The sequence below is a fragment of the Solanum verrucosum genome, unplaced genomic scaffold, assembly GCF_900185275.1.
Source record: "Solanum verrucosum unplaced genomic scaffold, falcon-dt-bn FXZP01000183.1, whole genome shotgun sequence".
NCBI classification, from domain to species: Eukaryota; Viridiplantae; Streptophyta; class Magnoliopsida; order Solanales; family Solanaceae; genus Solanum; species Solanum verrucosum.
The window spans coordinates 1,970,497-1,998,070 of NW_026020430.1; the positions used below are offsets into that span (position 1 = coordinate 1,970,497).

Consider the following 27,574-nt stretch of genomic DNA (forward strand, 5'->3'; position numbering starts at 1 on the left):
CCACCCATGGGGAGGGATAACTTATCCCGGTACTAATTATTAATCCCGGGATAAGTTATCCCGGACTTGCCAACCAAACAACATAATTTTTTTTTTATCCCATCACTATTTCCTTATCCCATCACTATTATTTCTAATCCCTCACACCAAACGAGCCCTTAGTCCTTTTACCATGTCTCACTAATCCAGTGACAGATTTGCTCCCTCTCGGCAAACTTGTCAATATAATGAGGTGTTGATGTGGCAATGCTTTTATGGAATTGACCATTGATAAATTTCCTTTCCTAGTGTTCAAATACATTTACTATTTTGTTGGGCATTCTTCTTACTTATTCCTTATTCGTCCACTGATGGATTCAATGCACTCTCTTTCAATAAAATCCACTTCCTTTAGTATTAGATAGATAGATACTGTTGGCTTGGCTTCTACTGTGTACCTAAACCTTGTCAGCATCTTTTTGTGTGATAATATGTTTTTATGCAACATTCCACTATAAAACTTCCTTTCCTAATTACATCCTAAGCAAATTCGAAGTTATGTTTTATCTTTTCTTACACGTCCAATGATGGATTTGCTGTCTCTTTCAATAAGTCTTCTTCTTCATTGTCACATTGAATATTAGTCTTGAACTGACAGGATATAATATGTGACCTACCTAATTAGCCTCCGTAGTAAAGACTATATTTGAGACTGGATGTTCATGATGCATGCCTTCATTTATTAGCACTTGCATCAGTTTTTGTAAGTCTCTATTGACTCGACTTCTTACTGTCAATCATCTTAGTGATGACACTTTCAAATGCTTCCTATGAGCAAAGCTTCCTTCACTAACTTATAGCACAATAAATGTCAAAAAGTCCACAAAAAGAGAAAGGAACATTTATTGGGAAAGCAGTAATACGTAGTGCACCAGTCATTTTCCACACTAACAATAAACACTAGTAGAGAAAATCGGGAAAACCACATTTGTTCCCACACCCTACTATTTTTAAAAAATTAAGCAGGGAAAAGAACTCAACAATACATATGTTACAAATGACTAAGCCTTACAGCCCACAAAACAAGAAGCTGCTAGTGTCTAAATCGCACAAGCTCATCATATATGCACACACCACGCACAACTATGTTACAGAAACAAAATTAACAGATATTAACCTGCAGCTGTGGTACACAAAATACAACGCATCCGCAGAGCACCTGAAGTGCCATCCTCTTCCTCTTCCTCATCCTCATAGTCATCGTTAACACCATTAGCATATTCATCATATGAGGCAGTCCTCTGGGCAGCGACTCTTGCCTCTTTATTGCCACCAATGGAAATGGAGGACTCCATAAGACATGTTGTATGATAGGCATGACAACAAAAGAATGCAATGATTGATACATTCAGTATAGAAAATGGATCAAAGCATATGCAACATCTTCCACCTCCCCTGGTTTTAGATTTGACCTCCACAGATTTCATGCTCATTGTTCTCTCTCCCAGATGTGAAACACTCTTCTCACCTCGTCGGGAAGATGCATCATCTACTTCATCACTCAAGCAAACACCACGCTTGGCTTCTTTGTAATATTTAACCAACAAATTCATGCAATCAGCCTGGAAGTAAACCCCAAATTGTCAAAAGACTCCCCCTGTACAACTTCAAAGATAATGAAAATCTTCCATAAGCTACCACCGAATGTATGTAAATAAGATAATGTACCTTAAGTATATCATTGCACCCATGTCTAAGAGAGGTCTCTGTCCTGTAGTCTGTCACAATCTTGACCAGACGATCCCTCAGACTGCAAATGCGAGCAATGTTGCAATTACATTCAGGTATTTAGTTATAAATGCAATCCAGTTCAACAAATAGCATTCGGAATTACAGAATATCCTAGCCCTGTGCAACTCATTTTGTCATACAACTACAAAGATATATTGCATGCAATTTTATAGTAAGCAACTGCCAATTTGCAGATTAGAACAGAAGAGCATGATTTCCCGACTAACTTACCGAGGTATCTCCAGATCATTGGGCAACATATTGACAATGTAAAGGGGATCAAGATTCCCTACAGTGTGCTCTAACAATACACCAACCTGAAAAAAATAAGGTGAAGCATAGAAAAGAAAACCTAATCCAAAACATAAAAGAGAAGAGTCTGTTTTTATCTCGCTTTGGAAAGCTAACGGGAGAAAAGGGAAGTGATGAACTTTACCATTTCAGGCTTATGAAAACTTTGCTTTATCAGTTCTTCCCAGAGTTCATCATCTTGTTGAATGCTTACAAATTCTATGGCCTGCATGTATTTAGTTATGGGGCTTGTCTCATCACCAAATTTGAAAGCAAGATGAAAATCATAAAATTAGGTTCACGTACCTCTTCTATATCTCCTAACCTATTAATGATAACAGCAAGCGCTTGCTTCGCGTTCCCCATTCTTCCAAGGATGAAAACTTGCTCTTTCAGTAGATCTTTCTTCACACAGATTTCATAAGCCTGACAATTTTTTTCTGTATCAAGGTGTGAATGTGTGTATAAATAAAATAAGAAAGATCAACCAAGCACAGGTTGAGATTGTCAGCCATTCATTTTCACAAACCTTCTCCAATGTATAGTGCTGGCTGCTTCTAAGAAAGGTAAGCAGCATCTTAGGATCATAGTCAGCATACAGCTCAACCTATGGGAGTCATACAAAAACTATCAAATAATAGACAATATAGGAAAGACCATAAAGGGATTTCAACTTTAAAAAACGGTTGGAGCTTCCACACCAAGATTAGATGCATATAAATTAGAGAATACGTGAATTAAAAACAAGGAAAGACATAGTAAAGAACTCGTGTTGTCTTTCCCAGCATCATATTTTCTTGGAATTTACAGTTAAATGTTCTCTCTCTTACAAGCTCATATAGGACAGCTAATTTGTTTTTAGCCTCATTGGTTACAGTCTTACAAATACTTTAGTCAACCAAAAGATCAGAAAATCAAACTGTTGGAACCTTAACGTAAAATGTGGTTGGATCTTATCTTTTGTGGTATGGGATGAGGATGCAAAACCAGACATAAAATATAGAAAACTGGTAGATAATTGTTTTCATTATTAAACTATTAATGTGAGTAGGTAAACATAACATAGCTTCTGTTTGAGCTACTTAAGGCTTGTACAAATATTGGTAAAGAAGCCACCTGGAAGAATGATATCAAAACTAGCAGTTACATTTTTATTGATTGAATCAATCCAGATAGATAAATTACCATATCTGGGATGATTAAACAATTTAAAATTTGCCAATGGTGAGGTTCCTGGATAATGTTTTGTAAAGTTATTCTAAACTATAGTATTAAAATTTAAGAGAACAAATATGTCAAGTAGTATTTATCGAATATGCCCACCTAAAATTTATTACAAAGACACCATCGGTAATATTAAAGCAGAAAACAGTACCAACTAGAACAAGAAAAGATATATTCTCGCTTGTGGAAGAAGACATCTCATCAAATTAGACAATTTTACCTCAAGACCTATTCAGGTTTCGAGTCAACACTTCTAAAAACAATTTATACAAACCTGCATGTCATGGTAATCCTTTCCAGCATGGAGATTCACTTCAAATAGTGAATGAAGATAGAGATGCAAAAAGTATCGGTAATCACACTTATCCCTGGCAGCAATAAGCTGTGCTACCACTTCAGATGGCGGTATTAAGTCACGCTGCTGGATTAATAACAGTACCGCACGCTTGCAGTCGATCATCATTAGTTGGAGTACCTATCAATCCATGTCAAGGGAATTAAGACTGATAAGTTGAGGAATTAGAGCTGAATTTACCAAATGAAACCATATATACCAAAAAAAAGGGGGCTTATTTTTTCTACAAAATAGTGAAATGGTAACTGTCCTACTTCTGAAGAAGATTGTTAATAACAACGGAAAAAGAATTAGACTTTGCACTCCAAATAAATTCGAGTTGAGCTGAATTCCATCACTCTCAAAGCATGAATTGTGTTAATAGCTTCAGCCAGTCCAGCATAAAACCTTACCTTTTCACGAACAGCATCATGCAAATTATGCTTTTCGATGAAGTCAAATAGATCCGGTTTCATAAGCTGAAAACATCATGGAATAAAAACAAAATCAAAGTTAAAACACAGAACCACGCCCCGCTTTAGAGTGATGCACTTTAGTACATCATGATGATTGTTATAAGTGGAAGTGGAACTTACATCAGCATAAAGAGCAAAAGCTTTATCGTGTTGTCCATCAATTACATATAACTCAGCTAGCGCCTACACGGTATAACTAGCACATTGAGTGGATATTAAAAAAACATTTTGCATATAAATCATAGACAGGAACCACTACACACTTACCTCTTTGAGTGGATCAGTCATAGATGAGGTATTAATCTGAGGTTCAATAGCTGAGAAAACAGGCGTTGTAGAATAAATGCGAGGTGGCCAAGATTTGACCGTTGATAATAGATCCTTGTGGAAAGATGGATTTGTCGCCAAAGCAACAAGAGCTACCTAAACCACAACAGATACTTTACCAGTTGAGTTTCTTTAGCTGCAAAAGAGAAGTCATACCAAGAAGTGAAAGAACAGCCATCACAGTAATATACAGACCTCATAAGCCGTATCACGTAATCTTGGGTTTTCAGTTGGTATATATGGAACCAAAACTGGAAGCTGCCGGAGATGTGCAAAGTGGAAAACCCATCTAGTACAATATCCAAATAAAATTACTAAAAGTATACTTCCTAAAGATTGTGATTTTAACTACATTCTATACCTTTCCCATGCAGAAGCTGATCCTCGCAACAACTTTGGACACAAAGATGCCGCTTCAGCATATTTTCTTTCAACAATCAAATGATCAAGGTATCTTGAACCAACCTGATTGAGAGAGAAACAAACCACAATGAGATCAGTAATTCCTTATGCAAAATTTTGATCACATCCAAAATGGAAATGGGAAGATCAAAAATTTTCTTGACATAACAAATATATATAGATATTGAAAATGACGACCAGTCAATCCAATTGGGATGATCTGGACCTGATATGTCACTTGGAAAGTGTAACATGAGGCTCATAGTGTAGTCAATACCCCCAAACAAAACGGAATTGATCTATGGTCGATTTTGTAACAAATCAAATAAAGAGAAATTTCTAATTGTACCTTGTAAAAAAAGCTTTCTATTTTTTGGAATGAACCACTTCCTTTCTTTTCGTGCCAAAATTGAGCAACTTCCTAAATGAATCCTCCTCAAGCATGATTAATCTCCATTAAATACCCCAGTGGTGAAATTCAGTGCAAACCCAATGACTGCCCAATCAACCACTCTGTTAAGAGTTATGGGTAGTTAATAATTTCTAAAGTGTACATAGTTTTAATTGGGTATAACCACTGAACAATTCTTCCCTTTGATATCAAATTATGATCACCAAAAATGCTTTTCTTAATCTTTCTAATACTGAATTAATAGGAGAAGATATTGGAGAGTTGGGAATCCCAACCCATTGCGATCAATACTCGACTAGATTAAGTGCACACATGTAGACTGCTATTTTCTGAATCAAGTTAACCATCTTATAAAAAAGCCTGCAAGCAAAAAAAAAGAATCCTTCCCTTGAAGCATCCCAATCCTTTTATGCATACATACAAGTGAAGAAGCAGTTAGGAGCTATATAGAGCATTATAGCAGGAAATTAACCTTACATTCAGTTGAACTTATATTTACATTAGACCATTGAGGATTAGAAACCAAATTCACATTGAATACCTCATCAAGTAGTTCACTCTGACCCTGATTGGCTTCAACCGCTTCTAAAGCTTTCTCATGCCATCCATGCTGGAGAAGCCAATTAATGTGATCCTCTGCATCCCTAACAACCAATCTCAGAATATAAGCACATGTAAAAATGACAACATTTGCCAACCTGCACACCTATATCTGGAAGGGGGAGGGGTTTCCATTTTTTTGAATAGAAGAGTTGTTACAGATTTGACATCCATCTACAGAAACAGGTACAAAATAAAAAATTTCTAGTAGCACATTCAAAGTAAGTAATAAACATGATTTCATTCTCAGCTTTTGTTCAAATTAGAATCCCTGAATAAATTGCCGTAGCAAGGATCTGGAGCTTGGATGCAAATTAATCAAACTAAGAACCTTACATCTGCAATTGACCTTAGAAAAGAATCTATTTTCCTGTAGGATTGTTCTATTGGTGACTTTCTTTGGGAAGGGTATCATATTTTTTGGAGGAACTACATAATTGAGCAGGGAGTTAATTATTCATGCCAAAGTGGAAGTCTGGGATAAGAGAAATTAGATTGTTCTATAACAAAATGACTATCTTTTGTGAAGAGTGCAACTCAACTTATAATTGACTTAATTAAAGTATGCACTTTATAAGAATAATTGGATACAAGAACTGAAAGTAATGCAAGTTACGCAGTCCGGATAGTTAAGAATAATTTTCTGTTAAGGCAAAACAGGGCTCTTAAGGATATATCTGACTTAGCTAGGGAAGTCTTCATTTAGTGGACGTTGAAAACTATAGGTGCGTACAGATGGTCAGAAGTTCCTTTTACAAATCATTGCATGTTATGTTGACTGAGGAAATGTTGTCCCCCCTTTTTCATACTTTGTACATATACTTTATTACTAATAAATAATCTATTTTATTCAAGAAAATGAAGGATATGCAACGGGTAAAATTCCCCTAAGAAAATACCACTTTATCTTAATGAAAATAAAACATAATAATAATGTATGTTACAAAAATTTCAAAACAACACAAAAAGAGCTTACGCACCGTGGTTTTGCAATAACCACATCCTTGGGGGACACAATATAGTATAAGGGTTCATCACCAGCAGCCCACTGACCTCCTGCATAGCTACTACCTATAATCATTTGGACATGTTACCTTATCCCATAAAAACTCTCATTGCAAGCCCATGTGAAAAGAAGAGGAAATTGAGGAATAGCTACAGTCAAGCAAACAGTACCAGAGAATGGAGCATGAGCCAACGAATAGTCTTTGGCCTTGTAATGCTCAAAGCCGTGTACAGGAAGAGCGTCCGTCGCGAGCTCATCATTATTCCATGTCACAACTCGCACTTCTGGTCTTTGGGCATTTCCCTGTTAGATATTCAAAAAGTCCAGCAACTATTACTATAGAAACTTGATCAAGAAATAGGGATGTTCGTAGCATCTAGTGTGCAAGACTTGAAGTTCAGCAAAATTCCCTCAACTCTTCAAGAATAACGCATATACAAGTGAAGGAACAGAATGTCATATAGTTCATTCATTCACATATGGTTTCATGTGTTAGAACACTGCAGACATGACTATTAAGATGGCTAAGGTTTACAAGGTTCGGGTAGTTGAATGCACTTTCCTCTATTTTTTTATTATTACATTTTGACACATTAGCCCTCCTCAACTTCTAAGATACTCGAAAGTCCTACCAATCTATGCATTGAAGTGAAACCCAGAAAGTTTTTCATCCAAGTAAGCAAAAAGTATATACATAACCCATTTTCGTTTTGAGAAGCAAGAATTGTTACCAAACTGAGCTGCATGTGGACTAGATTATCCTTCTCACTAAGGAGACCCCTCTTCAATGCAGATGCTCTCAGTCCAACCCTTCCACCAGAAAACTTCACCCACCTTGACCCCTATCAACTTAATCCAGCCTCTTTTCACTTTTATTTTTTGGTTTTGAAAGTTAAAGAGTTAAATTGCTAAAAATGTCTTCTTATGAAAATAAGGTTGGAGTTAAAGTTTTCGAATTGAGAAATGAATTCCAAAATGCTCAATTTGTGAATCCTGAATCTAACCATAACAAAAGATGCCAAAGAAAATTATGAATTGCTTATCACATTCTGTTCCTCAAGCCTTTAGCCTAGTCAACAACAGTACTTGCAGTTGAAAAATTCAATGAAGGAAATTACAGGTACGCGCTTTCATCACTATCTCAATTACATATACATGTTGAGCATATGAGAGCATTTCCCAAACATTAAGTAGAGCAAGCAATAAGATTGTTCATACAGGAAAAGGGCCAAGTACAATGCGATTTGATCTGGAAGTCAAGTTCAGGGTCAAAAAGCAGAATATGAAACAATTACCTGCCTGGAGGGAATAGTGCTGCTGAAGTCTTTCTCTCCATCTTCTTCACCCGGAATATAAGCTAGAATAACCAAAGAATCACCAAAGGGAGCAATTCCTGAAATGAAATAGCTGGTTTGAAAAGATGCCACTATATCCACCTGATTCAGACTAGACATAGACATATGCTTGTACGTCCCATTCACGCCTTTGCTTTGAGTCGTTCTTATCAATGCGATTTTCACGGATGTTCCCCAACCAATGACCAAAAGACTGTCATCCTGAATGTCATTGTAAAACAAGAGAATAGCCAGAGTAATCAAAAGTAAGACGCATGATAACTGAGATCCAAAAGAGTACAGCTAACGTTCTTTATTATTCAAAAAAGAAAGATTAAGAGTACCACTATAATCTTATTCTTCTTTCAAAATTTATAGGAAAAGCCTGCACAAAGTAGCAGCACTAAATTGCATTTTCCCATATCTTGACCTCTTCTAAGTAAGAAATATGTATAACTCAAATATGAGTACAATCCATAAATATGGTTGGTGATCATAAGCTGCATGAGAGTTATAACGCCAACCTGCCAAACAATATGTGGGAGCAGCAGTTCAGGGCGTGGAATCCCACGAGGTCTTTCAATGAATGTTATACGCTGATCATTGGAAGCATCATAGACTTTAACTCCTGTATCATTCGCCCAGGCGACGAGGCTAGTTCTCCACTTCACAGCATGAATTGGACCTTCACCAGAGTGCAAAACCTGCCAAATAGAAGTACACTAGGAATGATCAGAAGACTCCCCAGGTATTGTCAATTTTTTCAATATAGAAAGTGCAGGTAAATTATTACCACAAAAAAGTATACAACAAACCTGGTCACGATAGCCTAGCCACTTCTTAACATTTAAATACAATTGACCTGCCAAACCACCAGTAACAAATCTTCTCGAAGATGTTCTTGCATAGTCTGGGTCTAGAGCAATGGCCTTCATTGGTCGGTGATACTCAAATTTCATCCTCTCATCAGTAAAAAGACTATTTATTACAACAGAGCCATCATCAGAGCAGCTACCAACATATTCTCCGTCTGTGTCAAAGCAAAGGTCATTGACAGCAGCAGTGTGAGCAGCAAACTCCTTAACCTGTAGTAATTAAAGTTGCAAAACATACAAACAAAAACAAGTGAATTCTTGATTTCGGAAATTTAAATCAAAGAAAAGGATGCTCATGTTATACATAGATAAATAAGGAATATTCTTAGATATCTTCTGAATAAACCTACAAGATGATACTTTTAGAAGCTGTATTACCTATTTGTTTTAAGATTAAATATCACGCTAGGCTGAGAGAAAAGATTTCTTTGAAAGTCAGAAAAATCATTAACATATTTAACAGAATAATCTTAGTGATACATGTTATTGTTGATGACATAGTATAAGAAATAGGAAGCTTTTCTTTTTCAAGTAGCTCAAAACCTTCTATATATGAAACCCATACTGTATGATGTTAAACAAAGAGTTGCAAAATAAGTTTTTATTCCTTGTTCTATCTTAACATATGGTCTAGAAGCCTGTACAATATTGGTAGAGACGTAGATAGTTTCTGTACTGGTGACAACCTTACGCCAATCACTTCTTTCTAAAGACTCTGTCAGCACTGCTTTTTCCTTTCGACGATCACTGAAATGATTTAAGCATTTGCAAACAGGGAATCAAGAACAAAATTTGTCCGTAAAACAACGACAACTACCACACCTCATAACAGGTTCCTTAAGGCCTCCCTGTGACAGTCCTCAGCTCTCCAAGTAAATCTGCTACTAAAATGTAACTTAACTAGACAAGAACTTTTTGATAGCGAGAATTTGTTCTATTTGATAGTGTCTAACCATATGTAGAGGAGAACGATCATGTATAATACATGATCAGGGAAGAACAGAATTACTTTGAACGCAACAACATTTTAGGAGAAAGCAGATTTTGTTACTTCTCTCAAAGCAAACAAAAGAAATGATAATCTTCAACTGACAATAAACACAATGAGGCAGCCAGCTGAAACCTTCTAGTGGCAACAAAGTCGCCAGAGTAACATTAGGCTACGGCAGTACTTTTTCACTGGAAACATCATAAAATTTGCTTTCTAAATATGACTTTTGGCTCGACCAATAACTTATATTCTGGATAATAAAATATTTTAGCTGTTAACTTTTATGCGGTACACACTCTAAAATGTGTTTTGGAAAAGTCAACCATCAAAGAAGTTCCTATCATTCTCTAGGCCTCCTAGTGTATCCTTCAAATATACTTCCCAATGGAATCCCTACCCTGAGCTTCAGAGCATAAAAGATAGATCGAGGTGAATTTAAGCAGTGCCTTAATACCTCAAAATTGTCTAATAGAAACATGCTACAACTATCAAATCACAAATAGACTGAATGAAAATAAAGTAAAACAAAAACTCACTAGAACTTAAATATTACAGAGACTAGAATGAGGGGAAAGGTGATTTTGTATATGACGACTGATCAATGCTTCATAAACAACAACAACAACATACCCAATGCTTCATAAACAATTGAAATAAATTGAGAAGTTTCAGCTGTGTCTCGTGAACAAATTAAAGTCCGAGTAGAACTCAAATTCAATTCAGGAGAAGAACTAATCACCTGATTACCGAGGAAATCGAGAATGTGAACAGCTCCACCGTGTGTTCCAAGGGCGATCATTCGTTCAGCGACGGCAATACAAGTAGCAGCATCAGCAGACAAAAGCGAAGGCACACTTGCACCCATTCTCTGATACTTCAACCTCGGCTCATCCTCTTCTTCTTCCTCCTCCTCCTCTTCTTCAGAATCTTCTTCTTCTTCTTCGTCCCTCTCATCGTCGCCGTCGATTCCATTTTCCGATGGCTTTGGAGACATGCTGAGCACTATTCACCGCCGTAGAAGAATGATTGAGAGAGAGATTATTTAAGATCTGTGTGGAAAATGGAAATTGAGCTTCTTTGAAAAGAAGAAGAAACTTTTTTTTTGGTGCCAGTTAAACAGTTGATTAATTATTTAACGATTAATAATTTATTTGCAAAAAAACAAAAGGGAAGCTGACGAAGTATGATTACCACCTGTCCCCTTGTTTGTGCTTAATCCTTCTAATCAATTTTAGATAATGGGATTTAGGAAGTTTCTTGTTTGTTGGCAAATGTCTTTTTCTTTTTGTCAATTAGAGTGGTCGTATCAGTTAAGATAATCAACTTTTGCTAATGCAGAATGAGTTAATATGAGGTTTATGTAACTTTGAGAAGATAAATAGAATACTAATTGAGTCATCTTCTCAATTTTGGAAGGAAAAAAAAATGCCACAATCATATGATACTTGAGGGTACTCGACTCAGAAGACACATCTCTTACTTTTGTTGGTAAGGAATTTCGAACTTAAAACCTCCAACATAGAAGTCTCATGCCCAAATCACTAAGCCATCCCGAAGGGTTACTTGAGGGTTTTTTTGATCCATTAGAACATTCTGATAATAAAATACGGGGTAATGAAATGAAGAAAGAAATTATATGATAAGAAATCAAACCCTCATCAATAAGATAAAAGTTCAGCTTAGTTCGCCAACCAACTGAGCTTCTAAATTCCTTCGAAAATGACCTCATTTGGGTAAAAGGGATTACGTGTCCAATTAAAAATTATGTGAAATTTATTCAAACATCTAGCCTAGTTCTTCCAAAGTATATAAATCAAACACACACACAAAAAGGCAAAAAAAAAGTACTAGTACGCGGCCCAAGTCTTTTTGGTCAAGATTGTCCAAGTGATAGCTTAAATGGGCTGGACTAGACTGCCATCAAAATACCCGGCCCAAGTCTTTTTGGTCAAGATTGTCCAAGTGATAGCTTAAATGGGCTGGATTAGATTGCCATCAAATCAAGGTCCAATTCTATTTGGTCAAAGGCCTTTCAGGAAATTACAGCTAATAATCTTAGAAATTAGTGGTTTTCAATAGAAAAACTTTAGAATAATGCGTAAATTTATATAAAGTTGAACAAAAGAGACGCACATCCATGACATAATACAAATCAGTTTTGTATCTCACAAGAATTACTGTGTAGGAGGTGTAGGTTGATTACATGTTCAACTTTATATAAGTTTAAGTGTTTATTTGTGTATATTCAAAGTTGGAGGACATATATTCTTGTTGAAACCCAAGTTAAAGAGAACGCATGTTAAATATGAAGTTTTGCCTACGAGGTAGTTGATGTCAAAAGTTCAAGACCACCCACCTCCAAGGTCATTCTTGTTTATCACCCAAGTTGTACAAGTATAATCATTTACCCTTTCGTAAAACATTAAAGTTGAATCTAATATTTACTCATATATTTCTAAATCCTACAAAAAAAGATTTACTTTGTTATTTTACATTTGTAATAACTTATAAAATTTTAGATCCTACTCTAATATTTTCTCATAAGATTTTCAGTCAATGTTATGAATGACTCATAAGTGTCTAGAGACCATAAAAAAAATATCAATCTACCAACCACAATTCAAGAATAATAAAAAAGTTTATCTTCTATTGAAAAAGCTTGGATTAATTATTAGGTGAAAGAACTATGCTGATGAAATAGTTGAAAAATATGTCGGGCTCTTACCATTCATAAACGGAAACCATTGGATTCTATTACATGTTGGGTTGTGATATGTGCATCTACACTTGGCCCACAACTAGGGGTTTCCAATGCTTTGAGTATTGTATTTTTCCTACATATATATTACACAAAATATTCCCCCTTTTGTCAACTATATATTATTCTTTAGCTAGTACTAAAATCTTTCATTATCTCCCTTGGAACTAATGCAATAATGTAATTTATTTATTAATTTGGACTTAGTACAATTAGGTAATTATAAAAATATAGAATTGTGAGTACCATACAATTATTAATTAGCTTAGTTTAAGGATATTACGAGGATCATCGTCTTTTTATAATGTATATATGGGATTGAATTAATAAATAATAATATATAATTTGTGCAATTATTTGGATAGTGATTTGTTGGATAATAGAACAACACATGAAAATTGACGTACGAATTGCCAAATTATTAGCTCTTGTCGGTCTCAACAGACATTCCTTCAACCACAGAAAAAAATAAGAAGAATGTTATAGGGGGATTGTGTTGGATGTTTGGTGTGAATGAGGTTTAAATCATATGACCTTTGGGTTAGTTGATGAATGAAATTGAACTTTGTTCTATACTTCTATATAAAGAATGAAGGAATGTAAATAGAAAAACACTTCCACTCAATCTTATAGATTTGGAGAAGTTCCAAATATTTGTGTTATCTTTTATCGCTCGATTCGATTTCGATGATTAAATGATTTATTATATTGGTATTAGCCTGTTTTTGTAACAACAATTATTTTACAACATAAAGACGTATGTATCTAAAATATGAACAAACACTTATCATTGGTTATAAATTCAGAAGATATTGAATAACATATCTTCTAGTTAGGTTAAAAGTACTTAACATATTGAATAACACTAATTTGAACTCTTGAGCTAGATTAAAAGTTCTCTCATTCAAGTTAACTTGTACGGACCTTAAGTATTCGATATCGAATAATTTTAGACTAGTAAAATTTAAGGAGATGAGTATTACTAAATATGGAAGCATGTAATAAGGATAAGAAAGAAGTGAAAAATTCATGTGAATGGTATATATCAACATCAATATGCAGTGGGATTTGATGTACAATTCCAAATTCCCAAATGGTATCCAATGCCATGCAGATTGTAATGTATTTAATTGTTTATTTTTTCTTGTAATAAAGACAAGTTGCAAGAAAGAGACATGGTGAAGGAAGAGATAAGAAAGCCACGGTGCCCGTAAGATAAGGGAGACACCTATTTATTTTCCTGCTAAAACTACTGCCTGTCTTTCTAAAAAATTTAAAATTTTTGCAAGTATACGGCTTAATTTTGGAAAACAATTATTGCGATGTAGATTTATAGGCCAATTTTTTCAATTTTTATAAAATATTTTTCAAAAAAAGAAAAAAAAAATACTTATGGAGACTAGTTGTTGATCAATTATTCAAAAGTTATCTTTTGTTAACAAATTTTGTATAGTAATTTTTTTTAAAAGAGTTGTTCTATAGAGATTCAAATCAAGGCTGAAAAATAAGTTCTGAGCATACAAGTATCACTACCCTAATGGTCGTTTGGTTTGAATACAAGTTATGGTGGAATTAGTTATGCTGAGATTATTTATGTTGGAATTAGTTATCCTAACCTTATTTCTTATTGATTGTTTGGTTTGCTCTACTAAAAATAATAGCCATTACATCCTTTCTATAAACAAATGGTTTGATTACAAAAATACCCTCTAATTTAGTTTTTTGTATATGTATATATATATATATATTATTATTATTATTTTATAGAGTTTTAGTTATTTATTTTTTAAAACACAACATTCATCTTATTTAGCTTAATTATTTTTATGTATGATAGGATTTAACCCCGAAAAAACTCAGTTTCAGTTTTGGAAAACAAAAACCAGAAAAAAAATAAAAAGAAAAGGATTTAACCCCTAAAAAAATTTAAGAACAGAAAGAAGAGTTGCCTTACCATGTAAAAATATCTCCATTTTGAAGCTTCCTGGGAGGAATCCCCTTATCTAAGGTTCTTTGTATGGCACTCTAAACTCTCTTTCTTACGCGAGACAGAAAGTGTAACTACCGAAGCTCTTTCAACTTGTCCTGTCTTTGGATAAGTATTGCGGTTAAGTCAGTTAACAAGATGAGAGTCGGAAAATTGAAATAAGAACTGTCAAGTGATTCTTGAATGCTTCTACTTATGTAGATGGAGTCCAGTACGCTACTATATATACTGATAATTCCCAAGACAATATCGGGAGTACCCATCTTATGTGATATGTAACAAACAAATCCAGCAAAATGTTGTCAATACTAAAACCAATAGTACTCTTTAGACGGAAGTTCATAACTAAAGGATTTGAAGGATAGTTTTATCATTTAATAAATTTATCCCATCATAAATTATGATGGAATTATCATACCACACTTGCGAGAGATAACTTATTCTGGTACTATTTATTAATTTTGGGATAAGTTATTCTAAACTTTCCAACCAAACACTAAATTAAGTGCCACTAAATATTTATCTCAAGACTATTTATGTTTATCTTTCACACCAAACGACCCTTGGTCTTCATTAAGGATATTCAAAAGTATTATAATACCAATATAAAGTGAGCACCGGGATTCTACCCTAATCAAACCAGCCGTCTGATTTTATTTTTTAAATAATAATCATTTTATAATTATTACTCCATTAATTAAGAATGAATACGTCAATATATTCAGGAGAAAACGGAATAACCTTATCTACTCTTTTCAAAATAGTAGACATACTCATCACGTTACTACATTTTTCAAATGTTAAGTTTTTTGTCCTAGTCTGTTCTATATTTACAAAAGTCAAGTATTACTTTCAGCCAAACTAATTTAATGTTGTGCAAATGTATATCTCCCATGGTCAAAAGTTAAATAATTTAATGCTACTGTGTCGTTACAAATTAAACGTATAGTACTCGTTTATTTTTAGATATATAGTATAATACAATTTAACTAAGTATAAGCTATAAAAATGAAGACTTTTTTTTTTCTTCTGTAAATAGCATTCCACCACTTTTAATTGACTCCTCAATGCAGATCTAGATTAGTCACGTAATTTTTTTTAATTGTATGGATTAAGGGTTGGGAAAAAGAAATACTATCCACGGGCCACGCTATTCGGAAAATTTCTAATATCAAATGGATAGATAAAAATAATAGAAAAGGATGAAGAATGTTTTTAGACTATATGGAATGATTATGAACCCAAAAAAAATCGTTAATAGTTTCGTCTGAAAATATTTTTGTATTAATATTTTGGACAAATACCATCCTTTAATAGTTTGGTCTAATAAGGACATTTCTGGATGAAAATATTGACAATAGAGATTAGATCAAACTATTTATGAAAGACTTTTTTTTATTTAATTTCAACTTATTTAAAGGTATTTAAAACTTTTTTCAGTAAAGATAATAATACTGGCTGTCATATTTTAAGGTGAAAGTGCTGTGAATATAACAGAAAATGGACATTATTGATGAAACAGACTACATAACGAATATTATTTAGAAACGAGAAGACGTAATTTCCTTTAACAAGATAAGAAATAAAATAACAGGACAAAAAATTGAACCAACCCTCCCTAACCACCACCACCCCCCACCCACCCACCCAAACCTCTTTCCATCTCCATCTATTTTCAACCTAGCTACTTTTATCATATTTCATTTCATCTACCAATATTCCATTACCAAAAAAAATAAAAAAATCCCTTATTAAACTTCATGTCAGATCCTCAAATTTTAAACCAAGTTTTCCCCAAAGGACATCATGAAGAAGAAATATTAATATTAAACAAAAATAATAGTAGTAGTACTTCTAGGCATAATATTGGTGAAGATTTGTGTCGAACACCAACTTGTCGGAAAAACAAGATTCCGATAGTCGGAAGCTGTCCTCCCCCGGCTCCGAAAAAACCGAGGGAATTGTTGCTTAGTAAGAGGAAGTTTTCACAGTTCGAATTTTTTGAAGTTGGTGGAAATGAAGAGTTGGAGAAGTTCTTCATATCATGTAATGAAATTTCTCGAGGTATGGCCGTTAAGAAAAGACTTCTCATGAATTAATATAGTTTTATTATATCCAAAGTATTAGTTAATTAATTTCATGTGAATTATAAGACATATTATAGCCCTTGATTTTTTAGGGTTAATAAGTTCCTTATTCACGTTATATTTATATTCTCTGTTTTTTTATAGAATAGATTCTATATTATATATAGCTAGGTGATGAAATAAAATGATGTGTGGAAATTATGGTATAGTACCATAGTTGATGTGTATAAAAAGTGTTGCATTATATGTTTCCTTTTACTATGAATAAGTTTTGCGAAAAATGTTTTTATTCCTTTTATTCTGAATTAACTATTGCGCGACTTTAAGATTTTATTGAGATTTTTTTTTTTTTTTTGAGTTTTCACCATTGGTTAATTAATAACTGGGCTTGTAGTTTTGATTGATTGGAAATGCTCATAAATCATGTGAATCTCCTGAGATTTAACCTCTTGTCAATATAAAATAATGCTCATAAATCATGTGTATCTCCTGAGATTTAACCTCTTGTCAATATAAAATAGATTGAAGTTTTAATAATAAGTATTGTTTTCACGGGTGTTCAGCCACTTGACGGTAAGGAGAAAAATGTCTTACAGTCATTTAATTTCAATAGTGTCCTTCAAGAAAATATTAATCATTATTAAAAAAAATAATTGCTCTCATTATTTCTTACTTTTTTTTTTTCCTTCACCAGATTTATAATCTTTGTATATTTGTTAAAGAAAGAGTACAAATAGGAAAAAAAAAGATTAATTCTCTCTTAATTTTTCAAAATAGAATGACAAATATTATTTTCAATTACATATTTATAGTAATTATGACAAGTAAATAAATACTTAGGAATGAGTATCAATGGCAATTATTGTCGACGAATTTTTTGAATGCGCTAGGTTTTGTTTGGTATGGAGGGAAAAGTTTTCCAATAATATGTTTATAAATCTTTTCATGTTTGATTATTTAATTTTCTTGAAGAACTAGAAAACAAGTTTTTAAGAAATGAAAAAAAAAAATTGCTTAAAAAGTAATGAATTTAAGTTTAATTCTATACTATGTTTCTTCTTTCCACTCTCCAACACATCCATTCTGAAATACATATTTATTTAAGAAAACATTTTCATTTCTATTAAACACACCCTAAGTTACTCCGTTTTTGACAAATCAAATCATCAAATAATGATTTTCAATAATTTTCAAACGATTTGTATTGATAAATTAATTTGAAAGAACTATCTATATTGGTTCATAGCTAACAACGTACACTTCCATTGAAATTCTTAACAATGACTTTTTCCGTCTTTGAGAATATGATTGACCAACATATTAACTAACTAACTATGATAAATTGAATTAAATTTAATTTGTATGAACACCGACACAATATATGTTCGCACAAAAATGCAAATGACTAGAGTTATTGACTATAGTACTATTTTGCCCAATAAGTGTTGTTTGGGTTTTGTCCATATACTCCGTTATAGGTTCATTATCATCCAGGTAGCAAAATAGACTCAACGAGGCAAAATATTTATATGTAGTAGACCCATTCATTTTGGCTGACCTACAATAGTACTGTAAAATTAATATTTTTCTTTTGTTTTTTATAACATTTGAAAGCATAGAAGAGAGAATATATATATTTATAGTACTGTTCGAGACTTAAAATTATTTAATTTAGGAAATCTTTCTTTAGAAAATTAACAAAGGACATGTCAAAATGTCTCAAGACTCAACCCCTAACAACTTTTCTGTGGACCAATTAAGGATGTGACAAATATATGATAAGCAACGTGAGTATTTAAAGCGTAGACAATCATATAGAATCGACCATGTGAGTTATGACTCCTTAGTACAATTTTATCGTATGCCTTAGATGTTGCACATCACTATTAATTAATATGGTTACAAATGAAAGTCACCCTCAACACATCTAAGTAATTAATACATGTATATACTGTATATCTTTCAGTGACAGAGTCAAAATTTTCATTAAGAAGATATAAAAAGAGTAAATACACGTATAAAAACTAAAAGAATTCAACACTTACTATATATACATAAAAAAATAAAAAATAAAAGAAAAGCCAACGTTTTCTATAGTTATTATTTTTTGGATAGATAAGTCATTGGATTCACGAATATATTGCAGTGAATTGAATTATAAGAAACCAACTAAAGGAAAATGAAAATAGTACTCCAACTGCGACTGAACTAATTTGGAAAAGATAGACAAGAGTTGTTGACTGTATTGTATTGTATGGGATGAATAATGTCCATTCTGTATACTTAACAATGGTGTCAACTGTCACCGTTATGGCTCAATACATTTGTGTGTGTGCACTATGCACATATTCTAGTGGTAGTATGGTCCGATAGTGTTCATTATCCTAAACCAGGTAACCATAGATAGATTCATTGAATCAATGAAATCAAACTAAACTCAACTTTAAAAGCTAACTCATTAAGTGAAGAATTGTACAAAAACATATAAAAAGTTGAAGTGCATGTAAATCCATCGATATGGAATTCCAACACCTCCTTCCTCACCCATCATTGGATATCTTGATCGTGTGCAACTGTGCATTATTATACGAGAGCCTAACATTGGTGATGAACAATAAATTAGATAAGCTTAAATCTGTTATTAAAGAAAATTACTATAAAAGCTGACTGATCAAAAGATTATAAAAATAAATTTATGAAGTCTGAGATATAACATTAGGTAAACAATGAATTAGATACCCAACAACTTTTCCAATAAAAATCCACATTCTTAAATCTTGGTGTAAAAATACAGGAAACTAATGATTTTGTTGTCTTTTTACATCATCCGAGGAAAGCTTTCAACAAAATTCAATTATTTCCTTAGGAACAATACTCCACATGGTTATCCAATTAATTGTCACAATCCCTAACTACTTCTCAGTGGACCAAAGGGATGTGACACTATCATAAACAACGTGAGAATTAGCTCCATCGCTATACGCTACTACAAATTATCGCAAATGAACGTCATTTTCAAGATTGAATCGTGTGATTGATAAATAAAAATGATATTGAATATCATATGTTAGTAATACTAATATTTGTAATATTGTTAGTAATTATTTTTGCATTATTTATGTCGATATTATTTCTTATAAAGTGTTTAATTAAGTATATTAAAATTAACATATATGAAATAAGATATTTTTAAAAATATTTATTTATAAAAATATCCTTCATAAATAATTAAATATAATTAAAATGATGTAAAAAAGATTTTGAGAGATGATTGTGCTTAAATCATGCTAATGAAGGAACTAAAACCTCTTACATTGCGAATTATACAATACTGTATATTAGATATATATAAGTTAATAGCAAATAGATGGTATATAACTACTATTTGCATTAATTTTAAAAAGTATTCCAACAAAGTATTATAGCACACAAAGTTAATTCCAACATATAAATTAGCTGCTTTTAAAACAGAAACAATGAAAATTGATAAGAAAGCTGGAATCTTCTTTACTCTTCATTTTTACCCACGTATCTTGTAACCTCCACTATTTCAACACATGTACTCCACGTGTCACTCTCTTAGAAACCTCTCAACAGTGAAAAAGCTGAAAATTCCCCTCTTCATATACTACTCCACCGTACATTTTTTAAAGCACACTCCAAAAAAGAGAGGGAAAAAACGAGAAAAAAATAATAATTCGAAAATGGCGCCGAAGAAGCGTGGAGGAAGGGCCCGTGCCACGGTGGTCACCGCCCGGAAAGTGGTGGAAGAAACCGTCTCCGTCGTCGTCTCCGGCGAAACGGAGACCGAAAGTCAAACTTTGACTGAAGAAAATCAATCATTCGAAATACTTACTCCACCTCCTTATGAAGAACCTATGCCTAAAAGAACCATTAATGTTCAAGACAAATCCGAAGGAAAAAAGGCCCAACAAAGAAAACCCGACTCGGCCCAACAAGTAGATGAAGATGAAACGCAACCAGCTGATGAGCCAGAAGAGATGCCATCACCTCCGAAAAAGGAAGCGGTTCGAAAGAAGGCCCAGAAGAGGAAACCCGACCCGGCCCAACGAGTAGATGAAGATGAAACTCAACCAGAAGAGATGCCTACGCCTCCGAAAATGGAAGCGGATCAAAAGAAGGCCCAGAAGAGGAAACCCGACCCGGCCCAGAAAGCAAAAGGAGGAGGTGAGAGGAAAAAGAAGAGGGCGAAAGTGGGTGGGGGAGTGGGACCCAGTGAAGGGTATAGAAGGTATGTGTTTAGAGTGATGAAGCAAGTTCATCCAGATATGGGAATTTCATCAAAGGCTATGATGATATTGAATAATTTGATGGGTGATATGTTCGAGAGGATCGCCAATGAAGCGGCGATCCTCACGAAGTACGTGGGACGTGCCACGTTGACGTCGGTGGATATTCAGGATGCGGTGAAATTGGTGCTGCCTGGGGAGCTGGGGAAGCATGCAATTGCTGAAGGGACCAAAGCTGTTGCTAACTATGTGACTAGTGTTGAAACGTCGAAGTCGAAGCCGTAATTGTTAGTTAGTTAGTTAGGTAGCTCTTGTGAATATTTTTATTTCATTTTGGTTTACACTATCCTTTCCTAGCTAGGTCCTTGATTTGGGAAAATCACTGCATGCAAATATCGGGCTCTTTTTTGTAATAGTTTCAGCAGTTCTTCCGCTTCCACGACAAATGAGCCTTTTCTTTCCTTGGTTTTCCGAAGCCCCGAATAAATTTAAATTGCATACACCACAAGTAGAGCTTAATTCTACTGATGATAAGTAGAACACGTTGGAACTAATAATTAACAAACAATGTTTCCTATACTTGCCGACGAATAACATGTAAAGGTTATAAGAGGAAGAAAAATAGATTACCTTGCAACACATTTCACATTGTACAAAGTTGGAATTTTAAGTAAATCCATCTAAACAGATGAGTCTATTCCATCACTTAAATCATAATTTACATATGGTGAGAAGGGAAATCATTTTTTATAATCGAGAAATCTCTGATGTACAGCTGACGCATGGTTAGAAACGTCGTTGATAAAATGACCTGCACTTCTATATGATCTCCTTCTTTGTACAAAGCTTCAATAAGTCTATCCACAGCACACTGAATATATGCACTACATCAAGGGAACGTAGTGGATATAGATGAAAATTTTGGTCAAAAAGATTTCACCTATAATATTGGTTTTACAAACATGATATCTGCAAATTAAGTTCAATGTTAATGAAAATATGAAAGACAAATTAATCATAAAAAACACAAAAAGGATTGTCACAGAGGAAAGACGACTTACCCAGACAAGCTAAAGCAGCAACGGATGCACTCTGCTTCACAGGTATTGTTTAGTTTTCTACCAGTTATGTACAGAAAAAGCTCGGATCACTTATTATTTGACGTTACCCGCGGGTAATTTTGGACGTTTTTCTCGTCACCGGACCAATTTTACTGGAAATTTGAGCATGTGCACATACCCCCCCTGCATCAACATTACAGTATAGAAAAAGCTCGGATCGCCTCAATTACTGGTGCCCGGCACATTGGACATTTTCCGTTCCGCTGGATCAACTTTTCTGCACATTTTAAACATGTGCACATGTGTCCACACCTGCATCAATTTCGAATGAATAATTCCCTTGAGCTTACGAATTCAAACATCCAAAAAAAACCAGAAAAAAGGAAGGAAGAGGAGTCTCTAAGACTGCTCAAAAATAGAATCTCGAGAAATGAATGGACAAGGATGTTCATATATATATAGTTTACCTATACAGTAAGGCATCTATGCTGCTATTAGAACACAAGCAACAAATCCCTTTTCTCACATTATCCCATTTGGATTGCACACTGTCCTCACATGCATCAATATCTGATCAATAGAACGAAACAAAATGAATTGTTCTAAATTCATCTCCGTTTCAGGAGAAGTGTAACTATAATATGGATACAAGAACCTAATTTTAGATGTGAAATCTAACCTGTTGAACAAGCATATCGATTTAAGGCTGCAGAAACATTTTGATGAACCGTGCGTTGGAGCTCAACTTGCATTTCCATACACTTTTCGAACATCTTCTGCATATTGTTCATCCTCTGCTGAAGCCTAACCATGTCATTCCTCAACTCATGTATGATTTCCCAATCCTGCAGTAGGTCAAACGAGTATGGAGTCCTTTAAATCTTGTGGTCTTAAACTTGCCATGTATGGTGTTCAGGTGTTGGAATTGGAAAACTTAGTAAATGTAGGAAGAGGCACTCTTTTTTGAAACAGACTAAAAAAGAAAGTAAGACACTTAAATTGGGACGGAGAAAGCTACATAAATCAACTTCTCTAATTAAATTCAAGTAGAATTGTCAAGGAATATAAAGGTGAGCTTACTGTTCCTATCAATTGCAGAGAAGGTTCCACATGTAGTGAAGTCATGGCAAAGGGATTAGATTCACTATTTATCTGAGGCCCATCTTGATTGTCATATTCTTGAAGCAGCTCGTGGTCCGTATCATCAGGGGATGATGATGTTCCATCCATATACCATTCAGAAGCGTGACCTTGCCTTTCAACGTAAGATTGTATTAACTGGTCAAGACTCTCACGGAAACCACTTTGAAGCAGATTAGAGACACGCCTCCTACAGCATTAAGGAACCAGTTAAATAGCTTAAGCATCAATTTTTCGTAGAAAATGAATAATCCAGCGGTAACAAGAGTCCTTTACCTGCTAAGAAGTTCTCGAAGTTCAATATTGTAAACACTATCATCATCAGGCATGTAAAATGAATCAACCCTTCCCATGGATCCAGCATTCTGACTAGAAGGCATATCCAGCCAATCATTACTCTGCCAGTGCTCATGTTCTTGCTCATAAATTTGTTCTTCAGTATCATTTTCCGAACTGTCTGGATACCAATGGTTTGCAGAATCTTCCTGCCAACTTCCGCTCATGTCTTCTGTAGTATTGTTTGTCGTTTCATTGTGTTCAGAAGAAGACATTTGCTTACTTTCGCCATGTTCGATAACTAGTTCATATGGCGCTTCTGATTGTCGCAAGTTTCCTTCCTCATGATCCGTGACAACGTCCTGTGGATCCTCTGCCTGAGATGATAAAACTTGCCACACATAGTCCTCAAAAGTACTACTTATCAAGCCATGAGAATGATCATATACTTCATGAGTATCACTTGCCTCACTTCTTGGTGCATCATTATCATGAAAGGGTTCATGGTCTTCTCGTACATGCCCTCGAGAACCACTTTCAACAGCTGCTATTTGATTTGAATGTTCAGCTATTTGATCAACCGAATTTTGCTGGTTTACTTCCTCAGATGTAATGCTTTCTGAGTTCCCGACTACATGAGATCCATCAGTTTCCCTCTCTTCACTATCGAGTTCAGATTGATCATAGGATTCATCAATTATCTCTTGTTCATTATTTGATTGAGACTGTTCACTTCGATGATGACGATTCAGGTCATCTGTAGAAGAGGCATTCAGCTGCACATCTTTTGTAGAATTACGAGCATTATCGACCAATCTGGATAAAATCTCTTTCCTGTTTCACACAGAATTTTAAGATATAACCTATGACTTTTGGACAGAAGAATTTATTTGCTAGATTTCTGTGTCCACTTAATTACTAAAAAAGTAACAAAAGAAAAGCACAACCAAGCAGCTTCTAACAAAGATTGGTAGACTAAGGCGAGAGCCATTAATTTCGATAAAGCAAAAGAGAGAAATCAAGTGAGTTACTGCATTTGAAGCAGGTAATCCATGCATGGGTTTATCAAAAAGGCTAACATTCCAAAGAAAAATACTTTGCTCTACCTTAAATAAGATACAGTATGACTTTGTCTCAGTATGCCCAATTCACTTGCAGCGTCTGATGTAGTTCTTTCATCACTGGTCATCAATCTCTCGTTCCGCAGAAATCTACCCTTGAGCAATGACTATGAGAAGGTTTGAAACACTATCAGGAAAAGCCATATGTTGCAAACAAATTTCAATGAAAAGTAGATCAATCAACATAATGCAAACTATCACACATCAAATCATATCCAATCCAATCAGATGTTCTTGTTATTCATATTCACTCCACTCAATTAATTAATAGTATCCTGTATGTTTATATTATAATCCTTAATTAATTAAATTTTCACGAACCAAGCTCACCGACTACTAAATTAATATTCTACATGTTTATATTATAATCCACTCAATAACTTTCTCTTTATGAATCCAACAGAAAATCTGCAGACATAATAATATAACAAGAATAGACTAAAAGATTAAAAATGCACATTCATGAAAAGCATTCTCTACTCAAGTCTTACCTGAATCCGATTGCGGTATGTGAAGTTTGATACAGGTTTACTTTCCAATAAGCCCTGAATTTCTCTTTGCCTTTCCATTTGAAACTTCATCAGCAAATCAAGAAGGGCTTTTCTGCCGCAATACATACGCACGGATTTTCTCTCTCCATTTTCAGAATGATTGACCAAAGATCCATCACGCACTTGTTCGAATTGAGAACCGGTATCAGCAGCGCCTTCATCTCTTGGAGAACCCGCGCCACTTTGCTGAATGTTGATTTTCACCCACTCTCTTATGATTCTCACCCTTTCTCGTTCATTTTCCCCTAACCATGGTGCCCCCAAGCAGTTGTTCTTATGTGAGACACTCAATGATTGAGAATGGTCCTTCACACCAGTGCTCATCCAGTCCTGAAAAACCTGCCTCACCCTCTCACGTTCAATTTCCCCAAGATCACTAGATTGATCTGAGAGAATACTACGGTTATCCTCCGATTCAGTTTCCAACACAGTCTGGCTTTGAGACGCCACACGTCCATTACAAGCCTCATTGGCACCTTCAAAGCTAGCATTTCCCATAACAATTCCCTGATCATACAATAAAAAGGGGCCTGTACTGTTTGAGTTTTCAATGTCAGTCCTCTGTTGTATTTTCCTTTCTCCACAACGAGCACGGGAATTATTCACCCCATGCTCACCCTCAAGATTTCGCCACATTTGCAAGGAAGTGGATGCCCAGATGCTCACCCTATCTTGTTCACTCTGCCACCTTGATACCGGAGACTGCCAATCTATAAGGAAATAGCCAAATGGATAAACTGATTAAACTAAGAATAGCCAGCAGAGGTATAATATGTGGATAATTGTATATAAGCTATGTATACCGGCTATAAAAAGTAAACAATAAAACTGTCCGGCTATTTGTGTGAAGATTCCATATTATATATGCCAAGAGCCAATCTTTAACCACATTTGATCGTTTAAATTCTTAAACATATTGGTATCTCAAGGACCAACCAGACAGCTTCTCAGGAACTGATACTATAGCAGTGCAACTATAGTCAACAGATACATATATAAAGTCTTAATGCAACAAAATCTACAAAACTCGTAATAAGGAGATTAAAAGGAAAAAGCCACTTGTGCTATTGCTTTGTCCATTATGCATTAGGATCCAACGTAAATATATCAACACGCATCGAATCAAACAATGTTAATCTTAATTACCACATAAACAAAAGAATGGACCAAAACTCTCAACCAAAAATCAAAGAACTCTTTTTTAGTGTTGAACTAAACGGTGAAAGTAAAATTAAAATACTTAATCGTTGAATTAATTCAGCAAAAAGAAAAAAAAAGTAAATTGCACCCAAGTTGGTCAATGAAGTGATTGAAGATCACGAGGTTTCTACAGGTTTATGTTTCAACAAAAAAAAACACTAGGGACTCTGATCAATGGTACATGTGCTAGCGAGAGGTGACAAGTAGACGTGGAAGGTAAGCACATATATCGAAGTTCTAAAAAACAAAAGGCAAATTATTCTCACTCATGATCCACGTATTGACCATCTACCAAACCCAGTAAAGTAGAAAAACTTAAAATAAACAAAGAACAATATTTGATTCAACAAGATGAAACAATGGTTTATTAACCAACTACGAAAGCAGCAAAAATCATTAGCAAAATAACAGAAAATTCAACACTGAATGAAACCAAAAAAAAAAAAAAAAACTTGCCTTCAGGTTAAGAAGTCTACTAATTTTTCCTTCAATTTCACATTCCGAATCAAAATTTCACAAACTCCAAAAGAGGAAAAAAGGATTGCAATATTTTTAGTTAATTGTGAGAGAGAGATTGTTTTTTTTTCAGTAAGAGGACGACTGCCACGTTTCACATTGCTTCAGCGGACTTGAATTTAACGGTAAACCGCTGGGGTTGGAGCGACTTCCCACGGCGTCGTTTCGACTTTTTGTGGCGCCCCCATGTTTGGAATTGGCCATGAGAAAAACTTAGTTTGTTTTTACCCCGTCTCAAATTCTTTACGTTTTCAAATGAAAATTAATTAAAATACAATTTAAATTATTTTATCCTCATCAATATCTTTTGGAAAAAAAAAACATTTTTGTTAAGAGAGTGTTTAATATAATGGATAAGTATAAATTGTTATGAGATAAACTTTTAGGCGGAATCTATCAATGACCACTTAAAGCTGACACCAATTTTCATTTAGACACTTCAGGTAAGTCTTGTTCGTTTCATCCTTTGCTTGGTTACTAATAATGGTATTAATGTTAGGAGGTAGAATAATAGTGCTAGAATTAATTATCTCAAAAATAAATAATGAAAATGACAAAAGAAACAAAAAGGTTCTTCAAATGTTT

At 34.3% G+C, this 27,574-nt stretch overlaps 4 protein-coding genes across 4 annotated transcripts in view; 1 reads left to right on the top strand and 3 right to left on the bottom strand.

Moving 5' to 3' along the window:
- Positions 1 to 850: 850 nt before the first annotated feature.
- Positions 851 to 11,169, bottom strand: LOC125807490 (vacuolar protein sorting-associated protein 41 homolog). Its single transcript, XM_049487213.1, has 19 exons — positions 10,782 to 11,169; positions 8,992 to 9,261; positions 8,701 to 8,880; positions 8,138 to 8,398; positions 7,013 to 7,145; positions 6,817 to 6,907; positions 5,778 to 5,880; positions 4,784 to 4,887; positions 4,618 to 4,711; positions 4,363 to 4,518; positions 4,216 to 4,278; positions 4,033 to 4,098; positions 3,560 to 3,760; positions 2,591 to 2,668; positions 2,368 to 2,487; positions 2,207 to 2,287; positions 2,002 to 2,087; positions 1,708 to 1,789; positions 851 to 1,601 (listed from the first exon to the last, which is right to left on the bottom strand). Exons 1-19 carry the CDS (start codon positions 11,034 to 11,036, stop codon positions 1,152 to 1,154), a joined length of 2,874 nt encoding a protein of 957 aa, XP_049343170.1. The 5' UTR covers positions 11,037 to 11,169; the 3' UTR covers positions 851 to 1,151.
- The window catches only part of LOC125807518 (histone H2B.1), a 44,946-nt gene continuing 22,680 nt past the window's right edge, over positions 5,309 to 27,574 (bottom strand). The window contains exon 2 of the mRNA XM_049487242.1: positions 5,309 to 5,320. The gene's annotated coding sequence lies outside the window, so the exon portion shown is untranslated. The remainder of the gene's footprint in view (positions 5,321 to 27,574) is intronic.
- Positions 20,576 to 21,409, top strand: LOC125807507 (histone H2B.2-like). The gene has a single exon (XM_049487232.1). It carries the CDS (start codon positions 20,579 to 20,581, stop codon positions 21,407 to 21,409), a length of 831 nt encoding a protein of 276 aa, XP_049343189.1. The 5' UTR covers positions 20,576 to 20,578.
- On the bottom strand, positions 22,380 to 25,919 carry LOC125807686 (uncharacterized). The gene is made up of 7 exons (XM_049487419.1): positions 25,214 to 25,919; positions 24,708 to 24,829; positions 23,602 to 24,435; positions 23,266 to 23,515; positions 22,865 to 23,030; positions 22,653 to 22,755; positions 22,380 to 22,497 (listed from the first exon to the last, which is right to left on the bottom strand). Exons 1-7 carry the CDS (start codon positions 25,907 to 25,909, stop codon positions 22,380 to 22,382), a joined length of 2,289 nt encoding a protein of 762 aa, XP_049343376.1. The 5' UTR covers positions 25,910 to 25,919.

Bases quoted from the DNA above. Each gene is read 5' to 3' on its own strand.
- LOC125807490 (XM_049487213.1), bottom strand. From the start codon at position 11,036: ATGTCTCCAAAGCCATCGGAAAATGGAATCGACGGCGACGATGAGAGG. The intron at 4,099-4,215 runs GTAAGTTCCACT...TGATGTTTTCAG, and splicing joins CTTTTGCTCTTTATGCTGAT to CTTATGAAACCGGATCTATT. The intron at 2,669-3,559 runs GTTTGTATAAAT...TGACTCCCATAG, and splicing joins AGGATTACCATGACATGCAG to GTTGAGCTGTATGCTGACTA.
- LOC125807507 (XM_049487232.1), top strand. From the start codon at position 20,579: ATGGCGCCGAAGAAGCGTGGAGGAAGGGCCCGTGCCACGGTGGTCACC.
- LOC125807686 (XM_049487419.1), bottom strand. From the start codon at position 25,909: ATGTGGCGAAATCTTGAGGGTGAGCATGGGGTGAATAATTCCCGTGCT. The intron at 24,436-24,707 runs GTAGAGCAAAGT...TGTGTGAAACAG, and splicing joins CATACTGTATCTTATTTAAG to GAAAGAGATTTTATCCAGAT. The intron at 22,498-22,652 runs GTAAACTATATA...AAATTGATGCAG, and splicing joins ATAGATGCCTTACTGTATAG to GTGTGGACACATGTGCACAT.